Source organism: Rhamphochromis longiceps, linkage group LG7 (assembly GCF_057381845.1).
Source record: "Rhamphochromis longiceps isolate RC_006_pf linkage group LG7, R_longiceps_female_GT1.1, whole genome shotgun sequence".
NCBI classification, from domain to species: domain Eukaryota; kingdom Metazoa; phylum Chordata; class Actinopteri; order Cichliformes; family Cichlidae; genus Rhamphochromis; species Rhamphochromis longiceps.
In genome coordinates, this window is record NC_140563.1 from 62,660,340 (window position 1) to 62,685,397 (window position 25,058).

General features: G+C 40.9%; 1 protein-coding gene across 1 annotated transcript; it reads right to left on the bottom strand.

The window, feature by feature from the left end:
• Window positions 1-24: 24 nt before the first annotated feature.
• On the bottom strand, window positions 25-24,882 carry slc27a6 (solute carrier family 27 member 6). Its single transcript, XM_085414744.1, has 10 exons — window positions 24,303-24,882; window positions 21,024-21,233; window positions 14,248-14,406; window positions 12,502-12,626; window positions 10,116-10,310; window positions 3,361-3,451; window positions 3,064-3,262; window positions 885-982; window positions 546-676; window positions 25-472 (listed from the first exon to the last, which is right to left on the bottom strand). Exons 1-10 carry the CDS (start codon window positions 24,778-24,780, stop codon window positions 296-298), a joined length of 1,863 nt encoding a protein of 620 aa, XP_085270870.1. The 5' UTR covers window positions 24,781-24,882; the 3' UTR covers window positions 25-295.
• Between the last annotated feature and the right edge of the window lie 176 nt (window positions 24,883-25,058).

The window sequence follows — 25,058 nt, forward strand, 5'->3', positions numbered from 1 at the left end:
ATCTGACCAGAATTACACACAGAATGATGTAAAAAGGTATAATTTATTGTCTGAATTCTTCCAAAATTGCATTTATTATTACTACTAATATCTACAGTGTCATCAAATCCAAAAGATCTGAAGATCTTTTCTAGTTTTCCATTTGAAGTATTTCATTAGGCTTAGTCATTGGATTGCTGTGACATAGTAACACATTCAGGTTCATATTATGTGTCAGATGTTTAATATTCATTAAACATTTTCAAACTCTTGTGCACTATTTAAAACTGTATAGTCACACTCATACTTGTGAGTTCTATAGCTTGTGCTCTCCAGCACTGATGCTCTGGTAGATCGTGTCTGTCAGAGGAATGTAGCTCTTTTGCTTGTAGTCCAACACATAGAGAGGATCAACGACTTTTGAGGGGTTGAAACCACTCTGCACCAGATGGAACTTTTGCTGTTTGAAGGTACTTGTCGTTTCCATGACCTCCTGAGAGGAAAAAACAATCTGAGTTACTTCAGAGTAGCAGGATGTTTAAACTGATTTTAGTAACATATTTTACCTGAAGCCTTATGAAAAGTGGACGAGCGTATCCTGGTAGATCCCTCACTACATGCTCAAACAGCTTCTTTCCATCAAATATGAAGCCCGGTCTTACAATGATTGATGCCATTCCTCCTCTGCCCTCGTGTCCTGTGAACAACATGGATCAATGTTAAGGGATACTGTTTTTCACTGATGCCACATGGACATCCTGCTTGTGTTTAATTGGCTAAGGACAGCAAAAATGTAGCACTTGGCGAAGTAGATATTGTGGATATTTAAAAAAAGAAAACATCTATACTACAAGTTCTCACAGTCTTAGTAACTGCATTAATAATTAAGCATGGCGACATGATACCTGGTACTTGCACTCCATACACGTTGACTTCTTGGATAAAATCTACCAGCCCAAGAATCTCTGTCACCTCTGTCGTGGATACATTTTCACCCTTCCACCTGAAATTGGGGGGGAAAAAATTAATTGGTAGAAGCATAGTCTGTGTCAGACCAGGCTTTACACTCGTATGGTAACAACCTGTGTTACTGCTGGCATCTGTCCTTTTTAATTTTTTGATTTTTTGTTTAATCCTTATTCAGTGTGGGCCTTTGGCAAGTCTTTCCCAAGGGTAAACTGATCTCTTGTTTTTCCTTGCTTCGTAGGAGTTGCCAGGGCCTTGTCACTGATTCTGTTCATATTTTTTTAAAAGCTAAAGGTAGCCAAATAGTGGATGATTTACACTCTGTTGTTCTCAAGATCTCACATCTGCTTTTTTCTCATAATGTGGTTCAGGTGGCTTCATCAAATGACCTACAGCTTGCCTTCAAATCTTAACTAGAAAAGAAGTGGACTGACCACACTGGCCAATGACAAGTTACTGCCCCAAGCAGAGGAGTTCAAGTTCACAAGTGAACAAGAAAACCAAGCCTACCTCATCATAGAAGCAAGAGAGAGAGATAACTAAAGCCATAGTGGCTCAGACGTCACCTGGATTGATAAGGTCCGTGTCACAAATTGAGGAACCAGGACACACAGATAAGTAGTGGGCTACTGGAAAAAGCAGGTACAAGTGAGCAAGGGATGAGAACAGGGCCTGTTAAATGGACTTCTTATATAGCTCTTATCTACTCTAAGCACTCAAAGCTTTTTACACAACTTACCTCATTCACTAATTCACACAAGCACTTTTTTTCTAAGCTGTTGGAACGCTACTATGCAAGTAACCCCAGCAAAAGTGGTTACATGAAGAGGATGTGGGACCTATGGAATCCTCAATACCCAACATCTAGACTGACGGCAAAATAACTGGTAGCTCAGTGTTCCGACATTCAGAAGCAACTGGTATCACAACTGGACAATGATGAGGTACGACACAAATGCTATGGGAAGAGGGAGCCAGGACATTTCTTTTGGCTGTAGTACTCACGATTGGGCACCAAGCCCAAAAGTACACCTGGTGTGTTGAAGGCACTGAGTGTAAGAACAGCTGACCTGAGCAATAGGATCATGGCTAAGCTGGAAAACTGAACCCCTAGTGGCCAAATACCAGAACTATGTGAAGAACCCTTCGAAGGTCTACTAGAAGATGTGCATGCAGCATCCAACAGTCCCTGCTGCGACCATCACTGAAAGCAGCAGCTGATCTACTGACTGCAGTCACTGAGCATCTGGCTAACTGAAGGCCGGACTGTCCTGTTCGAGGACATCATCAGATAGACCAAGTGGCTGACATCCAGAAATCCTACCAGTGGCTGGACAAAGCTGGACTGAAAGACACTAATCGTGGCAGCGCAGGAACAAGCTCTGAGCACACGATCCATACAGGCTGGGGTCTACCACACCCGGGAAGACTGCAGTTGCAAGCTGTGCAAAGATGCCACTGATGCCACAATCTAGCACCTAACAGCAGGGTGCAAGATGCTAGCAGACAGGGCATACATGGAATGCCATAACCAGGTGGCTTGCATAATACACAGGAACATCTGCGCCTAGTAACTCCCAAGGCTAAATGGGACATGCCCCCATTCAGAATGACTGAGCTAAGATCCTGTGGGACTTCCAGACAGACAAACTGATGATGACTAACCAATATTGAAACGGTGGAGGAAGATGGCTGTAGTGATAGATGTAGCTATACAGAGTAATAAGCTAACTACACTTTCGAGAGGCGCAAGAAGTGTCAAGGGCTGAGAGAGAAACTCAAGAAGAGGTGGAGCGTAAAGGCCACTGTGGCAATCAGAGCACTTATGGCAATGAAGCCTAAGCTGGGCAAGTGGCTTCAACAGATCCCAGGACCAACATCCAAGATCTCTGTCCAGAAGAGCGTAGTCGTAGAAGCAACAAAGATACTGTACAGGACCCTCAAGCTCCCAGGCCTCTGGTAGAAGACCCGAGCTCGAAGGACATGAGCTTGAAGGATCAAGAGCATATGGTCTTGATCCTTCAAGCTCAGGTCTTTTACCAGAGGCTACATAGAAGTCTATATAGAAAATGTATGCAAATCAAATCTAAGAACATCGTAAACATCTTATCTAAGTACCTGAATGTGTCTCCGACTCGGTCTCTAAAGAAAATGAAGCCCTCATGGTCTTCCGCCATGAGATCGCCTGTGTTAAAGTAGGCATCACCCTTGACAAACACATTTCTCATCAGCTTCTTTTCAGTCAGTTCCTTGCTTCCAGCGTAGCCAAAGAATGGGCTAATAGCGCTGACCTTGGAAAGTAAAAGCCCCATCTCACCTAAGAATAACAGAAGTTCAAAATCAATACAAATACTTGTTCAAAACGTTCAAGTTTAAAAGGGAAGAATAAGAAATGAATTTGTATTCCAACCTTACCCTTGTCCACTCGCCGGCAGAAACCATACTGATCTTTCACTGGTTCATCTTTCACAATGTCATACTTCACCAAATCATACTTAAACAGGAGCTACACAAAATGTCAAAAGGAAATAGTGTTATGGTGGGTAACTGATGAACAGAGTAATCAACTATGAGGATTGGAACACCATGTGGATTGAGAGAAGTATCTAAGCAGCTTTAAAGTCCTGAAAAAAAAAATCAATACCTTTTGTAGTCACTGTCAAAAAAACAAAACAAAAAAAACTTTATACATAATTTCTACATCTTAGCAGATGGCATTAACTCACTGTAGACATTAAAATGTGCTAGTTTCAATAAGAATAGCTAATTAGCCCACAGATCTGCTTAATGCTAAATGTCTTTAAGGGCATTTAAACATATACATTTGCATTAATATGTAAAGCCAGCACACACCACTTCTAAACAATAGTGCAACAGTGGAAATGGTCTGTAGCACCAAGTTCCTGGAAGTACAGAAAACAGACACTCAGTGATGCAGATCAGAGCTCTTCCTAAGACAGTTCTGCATCGCCTGCACTTCTTTGCAGCGGTTGAGGAGAGCTCACCCACCCTCTCCTATCCTTAACACTTTCTATGTGCATATCTGTTTGCTTGGGAGCTCGCAGTGCCACAAACTGGAAATCTGTAGAGAGGGTGGGGACAGCAGAGAAGATCAATGTGTGTTCACTTTCCCCCATCCAGGACATTCTGCAGAAACGCTATCTGACCAGAGCAAACAAAATCCTACAGAAACCCTCTCATCCCCAACATGGTCTGTTCTCTCTCCTGACATCTCGGAAGAGGTTCTGCAGCATTCGTACCAGAACAGCAAGATTCTGCAGCTTGTACCTTTCCTGCTGTATTCAGAGCCAGGCAGGTATTTTTGTTGTAATGTACAGTGTTGGTGTATAGAAGGAATGACAAAAGTCAGTCAGTCAGTCAAGCTTTTGTTAACCAATAGGTAATGAAACTAAATGCTAAATAATTAATGGATTGGTTCTTACAATTTAGCCCAATGATTTTCACAACTACAGAGGAAATGCTCACATACAAATTATAAACAATATGGAAAACTAGATACAATGAAACTATGAAAACTGTATGAATAAACCCTTGTTTCTTCATATGTTGTTTTTAAGGAGCCAGACTAACATATAACAACCAGTGTTGTGTCTACACTTACACATCCTCAAGAGTAATTAGCTGAAAATTTGAAAACTATTAAAAGAAATTTCAAGAAAGCTTGCCTAAGAGATTTCAGATGTGTTGACGAACAATAGTGTTGATGCCGACTATTGACCTTCAGGTCCATTAGAATTGTAAAAACTCTGCTTTGCTTTGTACATTCTATTTACATGTTTGTATATGTTTCAGTTGACAGCTGGACACATTTAGCATTTTCCTAGCAAAATATAAAGAAACTAGAGAATGCATTTACTAAAGAAAATGCAGTGTGAATTGCTAAAAGCTGAATGACTTGAGCTGAATTGTTGAAATATTTGGGAAAATTGTTGAAGCTGCTAAAACACAATTTTCCTGAAAGCCAAAGTGCAGAACTGTTGAAAGCTGAATCACACAACAATGCAGAAGTGTCACATTTAATCTGCATTTCATGGGAAAAACACAAACAGTACATTGCTAAATATGAAAAATGCCAGCAAAGCATGATGACGTACATGCTCAGCCGAAAGATTAAGGAGAATGATAATACGGAATGTTTTAGGACAAATTAAAATGCGTGTAAAACATTTTGAGTATCTATTAAATAAACATTAGAAACAAAATGACTGATATAAGAAAAGCAGATTTATGGTCAGAAGAATTCAGAATAAATAACAAAGCTCACATACTCTGAATCACTTCAAGACCTCAATCATGTTTTTAAATGTCTAAACTCAAGAATATCACATCAAAAGGTTTAATATTTACTGAGCAAATGTAAGCTGCTCTGTGTGTGTGTGTGTGTGTGTGTGTGTGTGTGTGTGTCAGGGAGGGTGAGGATGCAACAGAAAATGATGACTGACTATTGAATTGACCTCAAATGTATCTAAATGTATCTAAATGGATTGAATTGGAATTAACAGATTTTCATATTCTGCTTTTGCATTTGTTCTCTGTATTAATTAGCCTTAAGGTTTGTGTTTTCTAGCGCTATCTTGTTTGTCCTAGTTTCTCACTAATAAAAAGTGGCTTCAGGCTTTGCACAGAACAGGTATGATACATAAATATGTAAACTACTCCCCACTTTTAGACAAATAACTGAAGGTACTATTAATAATTTCAATAGAATATTTACTTTTATAGATGGGTCTAAAAGTACATGAGTCTTTGTTTTTGTTTAATACAAGACATTTGATTGACAAGTTATGTGATCAGATGGACATCTATGCCACCTACAAAGACTTACTTTCAAGACTTATATTTTTCAAAGTATATTAAATTAATAAAAAAACAAATATGGTTATTTGCCTTTTATATATACTCATAATACAGCCACTTTATTAGATACATCTGTTCAGCTGCTTAATAACACACATACAGTATGTTAAATGGACAAGTTCCTAGGATAGTGCTTTTCTATCCCACCTGAGAACTCAAAGTGCTTATCTAATCAGCCAATCACACGCCAACAACTCAGTGCATTTATGTTTTTAGGTATAATCAAGATGACAAACTAAAGCTGAAATTGAGCACCAGAATAGTTAAGAAAGGGGATTTAAGTCACTTTTAATGTAGCATAGTTGTTAGTGCCAACAACACAAAAGAGACAACTCGTCAGGCCAGGACTCTACAGTCCATCTACACCTACAGTGTACTCTTACAACGATGAGGATGTACACATGGGATAGGGAGGGAAGCTGGTTTGAGCGGGGACAGATGAAAAGGGAAAGACCATCTCTCAATCTCTGAATGGAAGCGGGAGTCATCTTTCAACATCTTACAATGCTGTGATTGCAGCCATTCCCCAACCTTCTGTGAATGGTACTCATGGCCTTGATCAATGGTCAAGGTAATTCGCATTTTAGTGATCTAGAAACTGAATGTAATTAGGGCAGTTATAAAATGTATAAAGAAGGTCCAATCTAATACACTTTATATTAATAGACACTCATTATTCCATAACATTTTCATAATTGTAGACCAACAAAAGAAATCTAAACAATACATTTTAACTGCATGTTACAGAACTGACACTACTTTTAACCATATGTTTTATAACTTCACTTTTACAACTTCTTTTATAACATTGTGGGTCAAATGAAAAGTCACCTGGACACATCTAAGAATAGCTGAAGTCAGAGATTAGAGCCAAATACATGGATCCACTCTTATGTAAGTCCACTGATTAACAACAGCCAGCATTAATACCTACCAAAGCCACAGTAAAGCAACTTCACTACTCATTCTTCTCCACAGTCACAACAGACTTACAGTACATGTATAACTATGTAAGAAGTTGTTTAATAATCTGACATTAGTATTACATGTATGACATATTCAATGTATGACAAGTTTTTAGTTTGTGTAATATCACCTTGATGAGGGTGCTGTGTATTCTACTGGGTTGAGATGATGCGACAGACTTGACACTGAATAATATCCCATATCCTAAATATATCCTTGGGCTACCTTTGCAATACAGTGTTGGTCATTATTTATTAGCACTGTGAAGTGCTGTCCAATCAGTTTTGAATCTGAACCTGAGCAGGTTCTAAACTACTTGCACAAAGGCGGTTGTTTGATTGTTGGGTTTTTCTCTTTATTATTGTAGTCTTTCCTTTATAATATGACTTTGTAAATAAAGCTGAACTGAATCAGTAAATACTAGCGGCAGTCATGGGTAATCCAGTATGTTAAAGATCATGAAGGAGTTCTCTCCATGCCCGTACTTTTATGTTCCTCTCAATTTGTTAAGTTCATCTTGGTTTCATCAGGCCTTGAGAGAGGACTTTCAGACCTTGAAAATGTATCTTTTCAAGAGTTCTTGAGTTAGATGGTGCAAAGCTGCTTTTCTTAATCACAGAAATAATTATACCATCATGCACTTTAGATTTAGACTGACATTTTGCACTGGAATAATAGTGGCAATTGATTCAGTGAGCTGTTAAAAATGACCATCAACTGTGCCAGGGGTGGTGGGCATTCAGTTCAATTTAGTTTTACTTACATAGCTCCAACTGTAGATGGGGCTGATGAAACTACCTGTGAGCCCATTATCTACATTTTTGAACCTCTGAAAATGTATGTAAATGGCTGTGACTCCTAAAAAGTTAATGCAGTACTTCTGTAAAACTCCTTGAATGAAAGCTGTCTGAACATTAATCCCGTATTGACTGTTTGCTTTAAAATCCATCTGCAGTGGTTTAGAAAGGCAATATTATTAAAATGATCTTTGCCCAACAAATAATAGACCCAACTGTATTCATGGATGGGCAGAAGTGTAGTAAAGCAACAGGGTTATGTGAAGAACATTGTTAAGAAATGTCAACATCCGCTCGCTTACGAAAAAGGGACATTTCGTCCAGAATCTCCTCACAGACCATAAGTTTGACTTTTTCTGTTTGACTGAGACGTGGCAACAGCCCAATGACTTTTCGCAGCTCAACAACTCCACTCCTGGGTTTGTTTACACCTGCCAGCCTCGTGAGTCCAGCCGTGGTGGAGGTATCACGGTAATCTATTGCAAGATCTTTCTTTCAATGTCAAAATAACCTTTTCTATGCCCAAGAACCCTTGTACCATTTCTTTTCAGAATTTTAAGAAAACCCATCCTGACACCCTTTCTTTTGCTTTCTCTACTTATTTGCATTTTCATAACCTGCTCACCCAAGAGGACTTGGTTTCCTATTATAACTCTAGTCTCAATAATATTCTAAACTCTGTTGCCACACTCTAAACCAAACCTGTATCATTCCCTCAGTCAGCACCCTGCTGAGAGAGTTTACAGCTGAACTCAGGCTTCTGAAAGCAAAAGGCCGACGGCTTGAACGCCTCTATAATAAGAAAACTGGTCTTACTATTCATAAGGAAATGTTTAATAATCATGTTTTGTATTATAAAGAGTGTATTAATCAAACAATATCTGCTTATTACTCCACCATGGTCTGTGCAAATGATGATTCAACCAAGACACCGTTTTCACTGTTCAACTCTTCTTTCAGGTCACCAGATTTTTACCTGCTCATCCAAGACCTGGTTTGTTCCACGTAGCGCTTCCTTTGCATTTCCACTCCCATCACACTCTTTTTCTGCTTTCCAACTTCCCTCTGTCACTGATATTTCAGAACTCATCTGTAAGTCAAAACCTGGTCAAGGCCTGTTTACCCTCTTTGCTTCCCCTCATATCTGCTATCATTTATTCTTCACTTACTACTGGAACTGTTCCTGCTTCCTTCAAAGTTGCTGCCATCGCCCCAATATTGAAAACAAAAACAAAACGCAAAACAAAGCAAAACAAAACAAAGTCTAGATCCCAATAACTTTGATAATTTTTGTCTTATTTCCAATCTACCATTCCTCTCAAAAATTCTTGAGAAGATAGTTGCCACACAACTCCACTCATACTTAACTAATAATAATCTGTATGAACAGTTCCAGTCTGGTTTTCGGCTCTCCCATAGCACTGAAACAGCGCTTATAAAAATAACCAGTGATCTTCTTATGGCAGCTGACTACAGTTTACTTTCCATTCTTATTCTCCTCGATCTGAGAGCTGCTTTTGATATAATAATGTGTATGTGTTAGTCCCCATAGGGAAATAGTTCTTCTGCATTTAACCCATTCACCCAGTGAAGCAGTGGGCAGCCACCAATGCAGCGCCCGGGGAGCAGTGTGTAGGGACGGTACCTTGCTCAGGGGTACCTCAGGGTAGCCATTCAGTGGAGTTGAACCCCCGACCTTCCGATCATGGGGCCACCACTCTACCTACTGAGCTATCCCTGCCCTGAGCTATCCCTTGACACCGTCTCTCACTCCATTCTCCTTAGTAGGTTAGTCTCCATCGGTCTCTCCCATACTCCACTAGCCTGGTTGTGGAGTATGTCTCATCACACTCCGTTTATTCGACTCAAATCCTTCACCTCTCAGCCCTTTCGTCTGGTCACTGGCATATCAAAGCAACCTGGAATCGTCAGTTTTTACCTCCTCGAGCCATTGCTCGTTGATGCAGTAATTCATTTTATATTTGTAATATTTATATTTAATTTCATATTTGCCTTGAGGCTTAACAACACAAAAAATTAGATTTACTGAGGTTCGACTTAGGGCACTACATGCAATAGTTACTATGACAATAATAACATGAATAATAAAACTCACATGTTTTACACAAGAATTGTGGACAAATTCCAAAGCAGAATCTGTCTTTAGTCTTGTATTAAACAAAAATGTTTTTAATCATTTTATTTGATGTTTCAGTGTTTTAAGACCAGCAAGTAAGACTTTAGACTTATTTAAGAGCTTGATGTCATTAGAAATGCAGCTTCCCTTAATGAGCATTCCTTATAAAGAAATTATTTTGTTATGATGGTGAAGTGAATCTGTGCAGTTCTACTGACATGTCAAATTACTTGACATTATAACATGATTTATTATAATTATTATAATTATTATAATTTACTTTTGTCTACCTTCTCTTATGAAAGCACACACCAAGGTAGTGCTCGTTTACTAGAGAGTAGCGTGTAGGCTTGGTCACACACACATGGAATAGCTTATTTCCATGCACTTACCCTGTAAAAGAAGTTGGAGCGGCCTACTGATCCAATCTTGCCAATGTGGTTCATGAAACACAGATTTCCTTCAGTGGAGCCATATACTTCACACATTTTGATTTTCCCAAAGCGACTTTGGAACTCCTGCCACACATCCTGATGCAGCCCATTTCCCACTCCCATCCGCACCTTATGAACTTTATCAAGCTCTGTCTGATGGAGAGAAAAATACAAATACATCAGCACAAGATTTCTGAAAAGTATTACGAAATCATTTATTTAAAAAACTGTTAAGTGGGAAATAATTTCCACTTAATAAATGTCTCTGATTATTACACTGACAGGGTGGCATATAAATAGGAAAAGGCTATGTTATGTAATGTGTTTTAAAGAAATGTTTAAGTGCATGTTCAGTTTATTTCATTTTATTTATACAGCGCCAAATCACAACAACAGTGGGAAGGAAAAACACCCTTTTAACAGGAAGAAACCTCAGGGAGAACCAGATTCTGGGGAGGGGCAGCCATCTGCCCATCTGCCCAGGGAATCTCCCAGCAGCCGACACCTATTGCAGCATAACTAAGGGAGGATTCAGGATCACCTGATCCAGCCCTAACTACATGCTTTAGCAAGAAGGAATGTTTTAAGCCTAATTTTAAAAGTAGAGATAGTGTCTGTCTCCTGAATCCAAACTGGAAGCTGGTTCCACAGAAGAGGGGCCTGAAATCTCAAGGTTCCCCCTCCCATTCTACTTTTAAATACTCGAGGAACAACAAGCCCGCAGTGCGAGAGTGAAGTGCTCTAATGGGGTGATGTGGTACTATAAGGTCATTAAGATAAGATGGGGCCTGATTATTGATATATGAAGGGAAACCAATACAGGAGAAATATGCTCTCTCGTTCTAGTCTCTGTCAGTACTCTTGCTGCAGCATTTTGGATTAACTAAAGGTTTTTCAGGGAGTTTTTAGGACAACCTAATAATAATGAATTACAATAGTCCAGCCTAGAAGTAATAAATCCATGAACTAGTTTTTCCAGCCACTCTGAGACAGGATATTTCTAATTGTAGAGATATTGCACAAATGGAAGAAAGCAGTCCTACATATTTTTTAAGGAGGAAGTAATTACTGAGGTTAACTCAGAAAGCTCAATTGAAGAAAAAGACTAAATGCATTTCAATGGTACTGAAAGCAGCTGTAGATAATGGTCTAATAATGATGGTGCATATGTTCCAGGTACTCATGTTTTAGGGGACTATATCTATTAACTTTGTCCTCCTTACTTAGAATGTGCATTTCTAGGGCATGTTGCAAGGTTTATAATTTACACTGTGTAGAAACACAGTATAAGTGTCACAAATATGACCGCCATAAATAATTAAGAATTGTATAAAGAGGATATACAAATAGGGATATCCTTTGTAGACTAGCTACAGTTAGCTAACTGGTCCTAGTCTAAAGTCCTAGTCTCTATGGAATTTGGAGCCAAATATCCAGTGCGATATGATGACATCTATGGTATTTGCTTAGCTGGTGGTATTTGCTTTGCATAATCAAAGTGCAGAACAGGACATTGAGTAATTAGTATCCATCCTTGTCAGCACATATTTTGTGAAAAGGTTCTTGTGTCTTGTGTACGTTTCATTTACCAATCACTGATGATTGGTAAATCATCGGCGGCCAACCTTTCACCCACACAGCCAAATGACACAGAACATGGACAAAGAGGACTTTGAATTCATGAATGGATGAGCTTGGCCCTGACACTGTGTGTGCGTGCATTTCTACATGATGTAAGGAGGGCAGGAACAGTAAACAATGGTCCTGCTTATTTTTCTGTCACAGTTGTGAACAGTATTACTTGAATGACTCAGTGGAGCAGTTACAATGACAACTTCCATTAAAAATAATAAAAGAAAAATACTTATTGACATAAACTCTAACAATAACATAGTAATATTATAAGAACATCTAACAGAACATTTTAGGTACATCTATAATTTTGTCTGCTTCTCCTTATTTAGTCCCTTTGCTCTGTCAACCATTACTATATGCAGATTATCTGGACCCTTTTCTAACCTCATGGTTTAGTAACATATTTAGACGGATGAAAATTGTGATGAGATATTAACAGAAAAAAATGTCTGTGTCATTTCCAGCTGAGCCTAGGTGAGAAGAGCAAGTAATTGTTGCATGCACTTTCTGTATGTCACCCCACGCCAAAGCCAAACATATTGCCAGGAGTGAGAATGCATCTGACACAACATCTGTCCTGCCCTGATCTACTTATATTATCTAGAGCTGTTAAAAAGTTTGAATTTCAAATGACGATGGTTTTACACCATAATGTAACAAGAATAAACTAATTTAGGGTAGTGAGTGGGTCCAGCCAGCAACAGGTTACCTTTGTCTGGTTGCAGAGGTACCTGCAGAGTTCACCAATATACTGGAAAATAGTAACATCATGTTTTCTGCAGTCATTCCAGAACTGAGAGGCTGAGAACTTCTTCTTCAAGACTAAGGTTGCACCTATGGTAGAATAGACAACAATGCAGTTAATAACACTGTTATGGGATGAAATTAGAATGATTCCTCTTTTTAATACATCTGTTAAGCTCTGTTTTATTATACTGGCCCACAGAAAGACAAGTACAAAACATAATGCAGTAGTGACATGCAAACTGGGAGCTGCCTGAGAGCTGAAGTCTCTGCATTCCATTGTACTATCCACAAGAAAGCCTACATCATGACAGTCAAGTGCTCAGTGGGTATAATATGATACTATGAGGTTTTTAAAATAACAGAGTTCGTGATCGTTCTTGATTGGATTTAACATGGAGGCGGCTAAGAGAAGCTAACGTAAGAGACATTAAAGTTCTATTTCTAGTCCCTGTTAGTATTCTCATAGCATTTTGGACCCTCTGAAGGTTGGTACTAGAGGCCAAGGTAATGCCATCAAGATTAAGGATATACTAACCTGATTTTTGGATTGGCTATAGGCCCAACCCTTACCCCCCAAAAATCAGATATCACTGTCAATTCTTTCCTTGGTTAGAAAAAAAACCAAAAACAAACACAACAACAAAAAAAACCCAGCCTTCGCAACATCTAGCCAACCCAATAACACTTTTGAGGACTTCAGTATAAAAGTCTACAATCAACAGACCCCATCATAATTGATTTTTAAGAAAGTTTGCAAATGGTGCAAACCACTGATTCCACTCAATAACAGAAAAACCAGATCAGATTTTGCCCTATAATTTCCTTCTTTTAAATTCAGATAACACTGAGGTCATTTGTACTTGGCCCTAAAAATCTTAGACATATGGGATCTAACCCAATGCTTAGTCTGCATGGCATTGATTTTGATCAGGATATGTGCATATTAACTATCAGGGCATTAGCTTTACCAAGGATTGTTTTCAGAACTTGTCAAGATGTTGATCTCAGAATGTGAAGGATTCAGCATCACTAACTTTGGCATAGATGGAACAGATCCGCAAAGCAGTTAATCATCAATACTATGAAACAACAAACAAAAACTCCTCGAAATTACTCCATAAGCAGAAGAGAATGAACCGACTGATGAATTCAAAAACATACGAGATTACTTTTATGTTCAAACTGCAGAAACAGTTTTCAGTGTACTTAACAACAATAATATTCCCATCTGAGAATCTTGCAGAATAAAATAAAGCTGCTTGTTAAAGTGAAACATGAGATCTTCAAAGAGGTTTGGTAGTTACATTGTGCTGAGTAGACAATGTCTGCAGCTCTGAAAAACAGCCAATATTCAATATTCAATGCCAATAGAACCAACTCTCTGAAGCATGGAACTTAAATCATAAAAGCAGCAAAAGCAAGTTGCTGGGTGTCATAAGAACACGTCTCTGTGTAATCTTATCATCTTGAATTATAAAACAGTCCAAGATAAATCTTGCTTACATCCTTAAACAATAATGTCAATAGGGCTCATTTACTAATATTTGCATGGAAACATCTTAACCTGTGCAAAAAGTTCACATGCAAAATTACCATCGATTACCATATCTTTTTTTTCTCACAGCTATACTTACTACAGCAAGTATAGCTATACTGTCAGACCCTAATCGTGAAGGGATTAGCAATGCAGAGATATTTGTAGACCTACCTAGCTCTATAGTTCCACCTACACCAATCAGGGATGCTGCGCTGTGATAGAGTGGCAAGGTGACATAAATTACATCATCTTCAGTTGCCCCAAATGCCCAAAAACCTGCTGCTGCCTTCAGGCTCTGGAGGTGAGAGATCACTGCAGCCTTAGGAAGACCTGTGGGGAAATAACCGCATAACGTTATATTTGGGACGCTAAATTTACAAAATAGCAAATAGCATGCTTTTGATTGAATAAGCGGCCATCTGAAGAACAATTCAAGCTTGAATTCTGCATAAATGAAGTGAACACCTTTTTGGGATGCGAAGCTCTCGGTCCAATAATGAAAGAGGAGGGTATACCATAGATGCAATAATGCCAGTCACCAACCTTTCAACCTTTCCCACTCTGTGCTGTCCCTGTTTTAAAAGCCCATCCCTACCTCTGACCTTGAAGTCGAGGTTTCTGAGATTTGAACTGTCTGAGTAAGTAAATGCATCTATGCCGTCAAGTTGAAAATCCTACATTGCCTAGTTCTCGAGTTATGGCACTCACAAACTCGGGTGTCCATGCCACCTGCGTGTCCCGCCAGGGTGGCAGCAATACCTCAACTTTTATGGCTTAAGGGATAGAAATCATTGTCCCCACTGTATAGATGGGACAAACCCTGTGTTGAACCAGTTTCTGTGTTCATGTGACAAAGAAAAACACAATATGACAAAACTATACATAGATAGTTGTACTTTATTAAGCAAACTGTGTAACCTTTCATAGTGCAGGCTGGTAAAAGTAAATTAATGTTAAACTTAGTAACTAGTAAAAACATCCATCAGGCAGTTTGAGCAATGACAAGGAAATTAGGATCATTTGTCCTTCAAAATCTTTTCAGTTCACCAGTATTTCTGGCCTAATTTAAACACAAGCAGCAGTTTATTCTTCAGTATCACATTTATGTTAAGATCATAACTCTGACTCAGCCATTCCAATAAGCCAATCTCTTTTAAACATCAGTATATGGATATCCCCAAATTATTATGTTCCCCTGACTATCCTTCACACATGGGATGATGGAATAATGAGTCTGGTGTGTGGTGTGCACCGGCTTTCTTGCTCCAAACATTTCAATGTTTTCACTAACTTGTTGTGCAACTTTAGATCATGTAAATCACAAATACAGTTTCCATGTCAAATACTGTAGAATGTATGAATGAGTAATTTAAACTGTATTAAAAATGAAAACAGAATTTTATCACCTTCATGCTCCCCCAACCGACACAACCATCCTGCCCAAATACAGGCTTGAGATTTTAGGCTCTCTTTTCTAGGCAACTGCTTCTGATCTCATCCACAATGCTCGACACCAACACATGAAGCGCTTTTTTAATAATATAATATAATATTCTTTGTGAGTACTGAACTGGTCATCACACTTTCATCAGTTTGCTTCTCAAACCCTCAAACCACCCTGCTTATAAACCACTTGCACAGCTATATAACAAGAGTATATCAGATAGAGTAACATTACACTTTACAGACTGCATAAAATAGAACATCCACTCTTCAAGAGTAATTTTATCGAAAACAATGGACAACACCAATACTTCTTAGCCAACAGGCTTCAGTTCATCTCAGAATGGTTAAAACATACCTTCTTAGTTGAGCCCTGGCTAGATGTTGAACAGGCACTATGCAAGGATCTAGAGATTTCAGACCTACCATTTATTAGCTCAAACATCAAAAGACATGAATGCTTTAAAAGTATCAACATCAGCTTTTCTCTGACAGCATGGTGGGAGTTTCTAAAAATAACGGAGTCTTCATTAATCCCATGCAAACGTACACCTATCTGGAATAACCCTGACATATTACAAAACAATAATATGATTAATTTCCCAGAATGGAGTTGTAAAGGAATTAAATACTTAGAACATATATTAGAGGGAACAGAATTTATTCCATTTGACAGACTAGTTGCACAATATGGGATCAACAAGACAAGATTTTTAGAATATCAACAAATTAAATCCATAGTAAAAAAGAAATTTAACCTCAGTCAAGTTGAATTACAAACACCACTAAGTGCGGCACATTTTCTTACTCTTAAATCCCCCAAATTATTATCTAAAATATACAGAACACTTTCTAAATTAGATGAATCAATATCCCTTCCTATTGCAAAGTGGGAAGCAGATTTATCAGTCAGCTTAGACCAAAACTTCTGGTCTCAGATTTGCTTAAAAACCTTTAAATTAATTAAAAATCCCAGTCTGCAATTAATACAATACAAAATACTACATAGAGTGCACTATACAGGTCATCGGATGTTCAAGATGGGCTTTACATCTTCCAACAACTGCTCACACTGTCAAGGCAATACACCAGACAATTACATCCACGCTCTTTGGTTCTGTCCACCAGTGCAAAAGTTTTGGCGCGAGATATGTGAAGACTTATCAAAGTGTCTGAAATGTAACATTCCAACCTCCCCCTTAGTGTGTTTACTGGGCAGCTTAGATAATGTCACTTCAGAAAAGAATATAGCCCATATGATTTTCACTGCCCTATGCATAGCCAAGAAAACAGTCCTCATGAACTGGAAAAATAAAAATAATCTTAATTCTAACCAATATAGAAATTATCTATTAGATTACATTAGTCTTGATACAGCCTCTGCCACCACATCAGATCAATTGCTCTGGACTCCTTTTATCAGCTCCATCACCTAGTGGGGGTGGGGGGTCATAGTTTGGTCCTGCCTTCACTGTTGTGATTGGTGTGGGGGTAGGGACAGGCTTAGGGCGTCGGGGGGTTCCCCGGAGGCATCTTCCTTGGGGGGCTCAACCCGGGGTAGCGGTCATGTCCGGTTGGGGGCTCTGTTGGCTCTCAGGTGACTGTTTCCTCGCGGCTGCGTGCAGCGGGGCTAGGGGAGGGTCTGTGCTGACGGACATGGGTTACTGACCTGGTAGCCTGGCTGGCCCTGGGTGGGTCCGGGATGGGCGTGAGGTTCTGGGGGCGCTCCGTCTCTGGGCTGGGGCTCGGGCCGGGCCTCGGGGGCTTGGATCCTGGTTGGTGTGTTGCCGGGGTTGTGGGCGGGTGGGTGCATGGGGGCCCGGCCCTGGAGCAGGGTGCCGCCGGTGCGTCGAACCACCTGGGGGGCTCTTCAACTGGTGGGGGAGATGGTCACATCTTGCAGGAGCTTTCCTCTCTTCAGGAACTCTCTCTGCAGGAGGGGGAGATACAGGAGAGGTGGAGGAAGATCTCAGCCTGGGCGTTTATTGTCTTATGTAGTCTGGAAGATGAGTGGATGGTGGGGTGGGTGCAGTTTTCTCTGTGGTGGGGTTGGGTGGACTGTCCCGGGCTCTGTGGGGCCGGGAGGCGCTGCTGCACTGGGCCCCGGTCTGGATGGGCCTGGGCCCCCTTTCCCTGGCGGGTCGCGGAGTGTGGGAGTGCCTACTGGGGTCAGCGGGGGAGCTGGCCCCAGGGAGGGGTTACCTGCCCCTCCCTTCCTTCCCTCCCCATCTCCAGCTGCCTCCCTCTTCCCGCTCCACCACAACCACCCACACATGCAGGGCCTTGGAGTAGGGGTATGTCACCAGGGTGCAGAGGAGGCTACCCCCCCTCTGTCCCCTTCTGGTTGCCTCTGCCTCAATTTTATCTCACAACTTAGACATTCACATTATTCACACTCTCATTACACATACATATAGGATCTTGGGGGTGGGCACAATCACGGAGTCCAAATTACCATCAGGGTGTACACCTCACCCCTGGCGTCGCTGCCCACCTCTCAATTTTAAATACACTTAGTCATTGAGGGCTATCAGGAGGGACTATGCGCTTACCTGCTGCTCCTTGGCAGGTAGCTCCATGCCCTCCTGTGTTTTAATTGCACCTTAGAACACACATGCATCAACACTACAATGAGCGGGTGGAGGGAGGTTTGGAGTCTTCTCCCACCCCCATTCTCTGCGGCCTGCTGGAGCGGGAGGGCTAGGTGGAGTTGGCCGTCCGACTGCGGTCTGGAGTGTGGGGCCTCCCTGCTGCTACGGAGTCGGGGTGGTCTGCCTCTCCCCACCGCAGGGAAAAGGGTAACACCACCTGGGTCTGGGTGCAGTTCCCCCCTCCAGGGGCAAGGGTACCTAGACCCGGTTTGTAGAGTACGCTTGGGGAGTGTGATCGTGTGTACAGCGTCTCTTTATGTCTGTCTCCACGTTGGTTGAGTGTGGAGTGAGTGCATATGAGAGCATGAGGGGGGGAATGGATGTTTGTGTCTGTGTGTGCCTGTATGTCTGTGTCTATATGTCAGGCTGGGTATCAGACGCCACCTCTCTGGGGACACCTCAGGCCCTCCAAGGTTTGGAGGCCTATCTCCACCTACCACCACTTCCCCTGCCGGTGGCGGACTCCCTCAGGTGTCGGTGCGTTGGTGGTTCTTTGTGTCCGGGGATGGGCGTCCAGGTACACACCGGCTCACTCCTTGGCGGCCGCTTATCGGGGCCTGGAGCCTGGGGCTCGCTCGGGCCCCTTTGGAGGTGGGGTGCCCCCGGCCTCTCGGCCTGGGGCTCGGTCACTCAGGCACAGCTGGCGGCCGGCGGAGCTCACGGGCGCGTCACTGCAACCCCCCCTGGCTTCTGCTCCGCGGCTGCTGAGTGAACCCTCATCTGGGACTCTCCTCAGCTCTTACTGGGACAGTGGCGTGGCTGCCCCTCTGTTGGTCTTCCTTGGTCTCTTGTGTTCTGGGGGCCTCTGGATGTCTGGAGTTTTGATCTCCTCCATCCCTGCTTCACACCCCGGAGGACGGGGCTGTGGCCCCCCCACACTCCCTAGCAGATCGTTACATGGAGAAACCTTTGGAATACAAGCGCGCTGATCCACACAGGTATGCACATGGGTGTTCACTGCTCGTAGACCCAAATTACACCTTTCTTGGCTGCTACTTCGAAGCACATCTGTCCTGCGTGCTGCACAACAACATTGAATATTTAGTATTTACTGCTGTTTACACTTAGCTAGATTAATGCGATGGTGTTGTGTTTAGTATGTTGCTTTATTATTATTTTTTGTCTTTTTTTGCTTGTTTTCTATTCTTCTCTCAACAGGTGATCCAGGAGATTTTTATTTTTTTTCTCCCCCCCTTTCTCACTGTCCCTCTCCCCTTCTGTTTTTCCTTTCCTTCCTCTTTCTTTCTCCCTTTCCTATCTCTCACTCATGTCTGTCCCGTCTGTAACATCTGAAAATAAAATATAATAAATAATAAAAACAAAGATCGACCAAATGGACCAATACGGCAATGCCACGATGATCCATTTGGCAAAGTAAATCCATTGGGTATCCTTGTTGGTCTTCAGACAACAATTCTGATGGCTAAAGAACCAAATGGGACAGGCGAGAAGAGAAAAAAAAAAAAAAGAAAAAAAAAAAAAAGAAAACAATGGACAACTGGTACAATTTGTCCCAACATATAAATAAGCACCACTCATTAATTAATAATTGGGGGTCACTGCACCTAGTGCTCCGATTATCCCTGGGACCACTGTTACCTTCACCCTTTACACACTCGAGCTCTTCTCTAAGCCCTTGGTATTTCTTAAGCTTCTCATGTTCCTTATTCCTGATGTTGCTGTCATTCGGTATTCCTACGTCTATCACTACGGCCGTCTTCTTCTGCTTCTTGACCACCATTTTGTCCGTCTGTATCTGGAAGTCCCACGGGATCTTAGCTCGGTCATTCTCGGCCAACCTAGGGGCCGTCTCCCATTTTGATCAATTTCTGTAATGTTGCCTTCTGGTAGTGTGATCCCCCTCAGTTCGGACTACTGTCCCTCTCTTTGTTATCATCTAACTACACTTCTCCAGTCTGAATGACATTCCAATGTCGTTGCTGTATATCCTGGTGGTGTGGATCAGTGAACCGATGTCTCATTTACTCTTGGCACACAGCTTAATGTCATCCATGTAGAGGATTGCTCCATTCACTCTGGCAGTCTTGGCTGACTGTTTGGTCTACCAGTAGATGGGGTTTTGGGCCTCTGGTACTCTTGCTAATTCCTTTCTTCTGCCCCACTCATGTATTGAGCCATGTGCCTGTTCATCTTACTGGACCCTGTTCAGGGAGGTTGCTGTGGTCTGCTCTGAGACCGACTAACCAGTAAGCATTGCCGTTATGGGTTGCGTCCTTATCCCATATGCTCTTCCAGTATTACACTGTCTTCAGCCTTGGTGCTGCTCTTCTCATATTGCTCTGCCAATGAGAGCGCACCTTGGCTGGTGCCGTGGAGAACAGCTGGTTTATTCTCCTGCCTGGTGTACCTCTTCAAGTGGCAGGCCAAGGCTGTGAGTTTTTGCTTGGCAGTTTCCAAAGCCTCTGGTATGGACAGCTTGCTTCTTAGGCACCTTCTTCTGAAGATTCGATAGTTAGCTAACCTCCCTCCGTGCTACTTTAATCTTGGTCTCTAGTCTCCTTCTCCAGGTAGGGTACTGCTTCTCATGGCTGTTCAACTTGTAGTCAAGAATCTCACTGCTGTAGTGTACATCAGATGGTTAGCCTCGGTAATGGTTGCAGCAGGTATTGCCCGTAGCTACGCAGGATCCAGGTGTCAAGCTTCGCCATGATCCCATCTCTCAGGTCATTTCCTCTCGCACTCAATGATCCTTCTTCCAGCGCGCTTGGTACCCAATCTCGGATGCGGGTGACGATACACCCCCCCCCCCCATGACCTGTCGTCCTGGCTCCCCCTTGCTGTAGCATTTGTGTTGTACCTTGTCAATCTCTAACCATATATATATACACTCACCAGTTGTTCCTGACGTAAAGATGTAGAGTGTAGGAGTTTTGAGAGAAGTGGCAGCATGCAGTGCTGCTGGTACAGGCTTCTCAGATGCAGATTCAAGCTTATCCAGCAGAGAGTGCACCTCCGTGTGTTTGGTCCAGCTCCTCATTGCCCACACCTGGATGTTGTCCGACAGCAGACTGTTTAGGATGCCATCCAGGTCTTCCACTAAGTCTAAGACATAGAGACACTTATATCATAAAAGGTTACCTTGACTTTGCTTACTCCTGTAAACTAAATTGATCCTAAAACTGAAAATTTAGGTTTAGGAAGGTTTGATTGCAAATGTACATGTACAAATGTGTTTTCTCAGTGAGACGTAGAAGCATCTTGCAAACAGGAAGCCAATTATATACCATGACACTTAATCTCACAGAATAAAACGTTTAATTGTAGTTTATGGATCATTATGTGCCTTTTTTTTTTTTACCTACAGTGCAAGTAGTGACTGTAGGTGAAAATGGAACTGCATCAGTGTTTGCAAATATCTTTCTGTATGACTGACCTTAAAATTCCTGCAGGAAGTTTTTGTCAGGTACCTGAACGGAAAGGACTTAAGTCACACATGTAATGGTTTCTTCACAGTGAAGCTGTCTATGTATTCCATTATTCAGAAGACAGAATTATAGAAATAGTAGAAGCAAAACAATATTTCTAATAATTGCAAACATAATTTGTAATTATGTTAGCATAGCAGCCATTTCTTCAGCATAAGAGAAAGTTGGTAATTTGTTTTGTTTTTTTAACCTATACACTACGTGTCATGAATTTAAAGAAAGAAAGAAAGAAACAGGAATCCTTGGACACTGCTCGCATAATAGACAGGTTTTTGACGGGGCTCCCACAGAAATGCAAAGCAGAAGGTGAAGCATCGGCAAATATGCTTCCAATAAGAAGATTTTACTGTAAAAACAAAGGCGGGGCCTAGCAAAAAAAAGTCTGGGTTCACAATTTAAAGCTGTTCTACGGCAATGGAGGTTGATCAAGCCTTGAAAGCTGGTGCTGCTGGATTACTAACAACCCCCTCTGTCTGTATAAAAGCAGCGTTGGCACCCACTGTGTGGTACCATACCCGAGTGAGCATCAGCTGAACAGTACTTTACAGCAGAAAGTGGTGTGTTGCTACAAACATGCTGAGATTGTAGAAAGATTGCCAAGGGTGTGCTCAGCTGTTAAAGCTGCCACAAGGTGGCTACTTTGATGTGTCAAAGGTTTAGAATACATTTTGGTATATAAATTGATATAAATTGATTCTCTGATTTATTTTTTAACTCCAACTACTTATTTGTATTTTGCTTTCATTTCAGAATCCAATGAGGCATTAAACTGCACGATTTTCAATAAAAAACTTGAAAAACTGGGGTGTGTAAACTCTAAAAACTAACCACGGTTGTAGTGAGGACAGCATTTCTGACAACATCATGTTTGTCTGGTTGAGCAATCTGTCACTCTGTCACATGATTACGACATGGTTAATCCAATTAAATGTACAAACAGGAAACTTTCAGTGAAACTTAATTTGTATTAAACATATATTTGCTTATCACCAATTTTTTTGATCCATCCATTGAATTTCTGAATAAATTCCATCCCAAAGCAGATTTGTGGATTTGTGGAATGATCTATATTTAAATTGCAGCTAACATTACACAAACTTATAATAATCTTACAAGGGATCAGCAAGTTACAAGATTTTAATGAGGAGCTATTAAGTTCATCAAATTTTATTTTGTCATCTATTATTCATGTGTTACTCACAGGTGTTGGTTCACTTGTGAGTTCAGGGAAGTAACTAAGTACACTGAGTCAAGTAATATGCATAAGTAGCATTAAGTACATATGATTTTCACTTAAGGCTACTTAAGGGAAAAGTTAATTAATCATGACATCCATAAGTGAAAGTAAGCCAGGTTTGATACCTGCAGTTCAGAACATGAAAGTTGTCAAAGATGTGCCTGACTATCAGAACTGGGAAAAGTTACAATTACACCAAAACTGCATGCACGTTTTAAAACGTATATCTGCCATTAATAAATCCGCACTTTAGTGTTGCGGCTTCATTACTTGGCCAATTAAACTTTAAAGAGGCCTAATATGAAACATTATTCGCAGTACTTGAGAGGTGAAATCCTCACGTGTTTTACACTGCTTAACAAATTCATTAGCTCGCCTGTCGTAAAAACAAAGAAAAGGAAACAAATATTTTACAAATTTGTCCAAACTTGAAACTGAATTCATGTTTTTATACCAAAATTTGAGTAGTCAGAAATGAATCAACCATAACTTCAGGTGCTATTTTTATGTTCAGAAATGCAAGTATATAAATGAAATGTAAAATTCATGAACAATAACAATAATTATATTTTTGCATAAACTATATCATATAATGACTTTTCCTGTGACTGTTTTTGATTTCAGTACGTTTTTACAGGGAATACATTGTAAAGACAGACAAAGCTCTGGTGGAGGGTACCAGGTTACTTGTGGCTGGTGGTATAGCCAGTCAGGAGAAGATAGCCAAGACTGCCCAGTCCCCAGTGTCCACCCTTACCTAACTGGAAAATGTGGTAAAACTGGTAACAGCCAGCCTGGGTTCTGAAGATGCAGAAACCCTGGTGGACAGCATACCTGTTTGTTTCTATACTGGCAAATATCTGCTACTTTATTTGTGTAAATTTGCTTCTTATGTAAATCTACAGTGCTTAACAAACGTATTAGATCACTTCTCCTAATAAGAAGAAAACAAATATTTTGGAAATATGTCAAAAACGTGTTTAAAACAACAACAAATTCACATTTTAGACCCGAATTTCAGTCTGCAGAAATTAGTCAAGCATTACAGTCAACCACTAAAACGTTTTTTCCCTGTTCAGGAAAGCAAGTAAAATATAATAATAAATAATAATAATAAATAGTAATAAAATGTAAATAAAATACCATTTAAACTAATGGACGATAGAAATGATATTTTAGCATTAATATATCATTTTGAACTTGTACCTACTAGTGGATTAACTTAATTATAGAAACACACACAAAGCTTACTGGCAGAATAAGCTCCTGTGCTACATTGCAAGGACAAATTTGAGACAAAAATAAAAGATGTTGCGTAATATATATAGAGAAAACTATCAATACACAATATTAAAATATCGAGAAAGAATGTTGAATGCTGTACATGAAGATAAAACTGTTTCTAGAGCCACTGTGGTGTATACCGCTTCAATGAAATGAGACTTTTACCTGAACCAACTATTAGAGTTTTAGCTCCACAGGAGTTAAAGCAGTGCAACAGAGACTTGGACTTGATGTTAGTGTTGAGGAAAGCAACCGAGCAGCCGACCTTCGCTAACCCGAACCAAACGCACAAAAAGTCGGGCTCGTTGTTCATGAGCAAGGCAACGCAGTCTCCTTTCCTCAAGTTGGCTTTCTCCAGGAACACATTTGCCAGTCTATTGCTACGCCGATCAATGTCCCGGTAGGTGTGGACGTTCCCGTCGTAGATTACAAACGGTTTGTCCGGGATGCGCTGTACCTGCTGGAGGAACCTGTCCAGGACCGTGCGCACGCTGGAAGTCAGCTTGAATACCTCCAGTTTCACACCGTATCTGACGACTTTCTGCAGAAAAAGAAGATCTCTCCAAAAGTATGGGAAGCAGAGTTTTTGCAGAACATAAACTGATAAAGCAAGAGCCACGAGAATGGACAGACACAGAGTCATGCTCACGGCTAAGGACCACGAGAGGAGAGGAATGTCACACTGAAAGGTAGCCACTGCGCCCCCTTCAACGTCCCAGGTAATAAACACGGTGTGGCAAGTGGCGTAACAGGGACCGTCCAGAAATGTCAATTTCCGCAACATAAGAGTAGAAGATCACAAATGCTGCCTTCAAAATAAAAGGTGATTAACTTACAAAACATCACCTGTGGCGGTTTGCTTTTTCAAATGATCTCTCACGCATGCATGGTGTTAGATGGAAAGAATTAAGATGCATGTGA

Bases quoted from the DNA above. Each gene is read 5' to 3' on its own strand.
- slc27a6 (XM_085414744.1), bottom strand. From the start codon at position 24,780: ATGACTCTGTGTCTGTCCATTCTCGTGGCTCTTGCTTTATCAGTTTAT. The intron at 21,234-24,302 runs GTAAAAGTCTCA...TCTATGTCTTAG, and splicing joins AACTCTAATAGTTGGTTCAG to ACTTAGTGGAAGACCTGGAT. The intron at 12,627-14,247 runs GTAGGTCTACAA...ATTCTACCATAG, and splicing joins AGGTGGAACTATAGAGCTAG to GTGCAACCTTAGTCTTGAAG.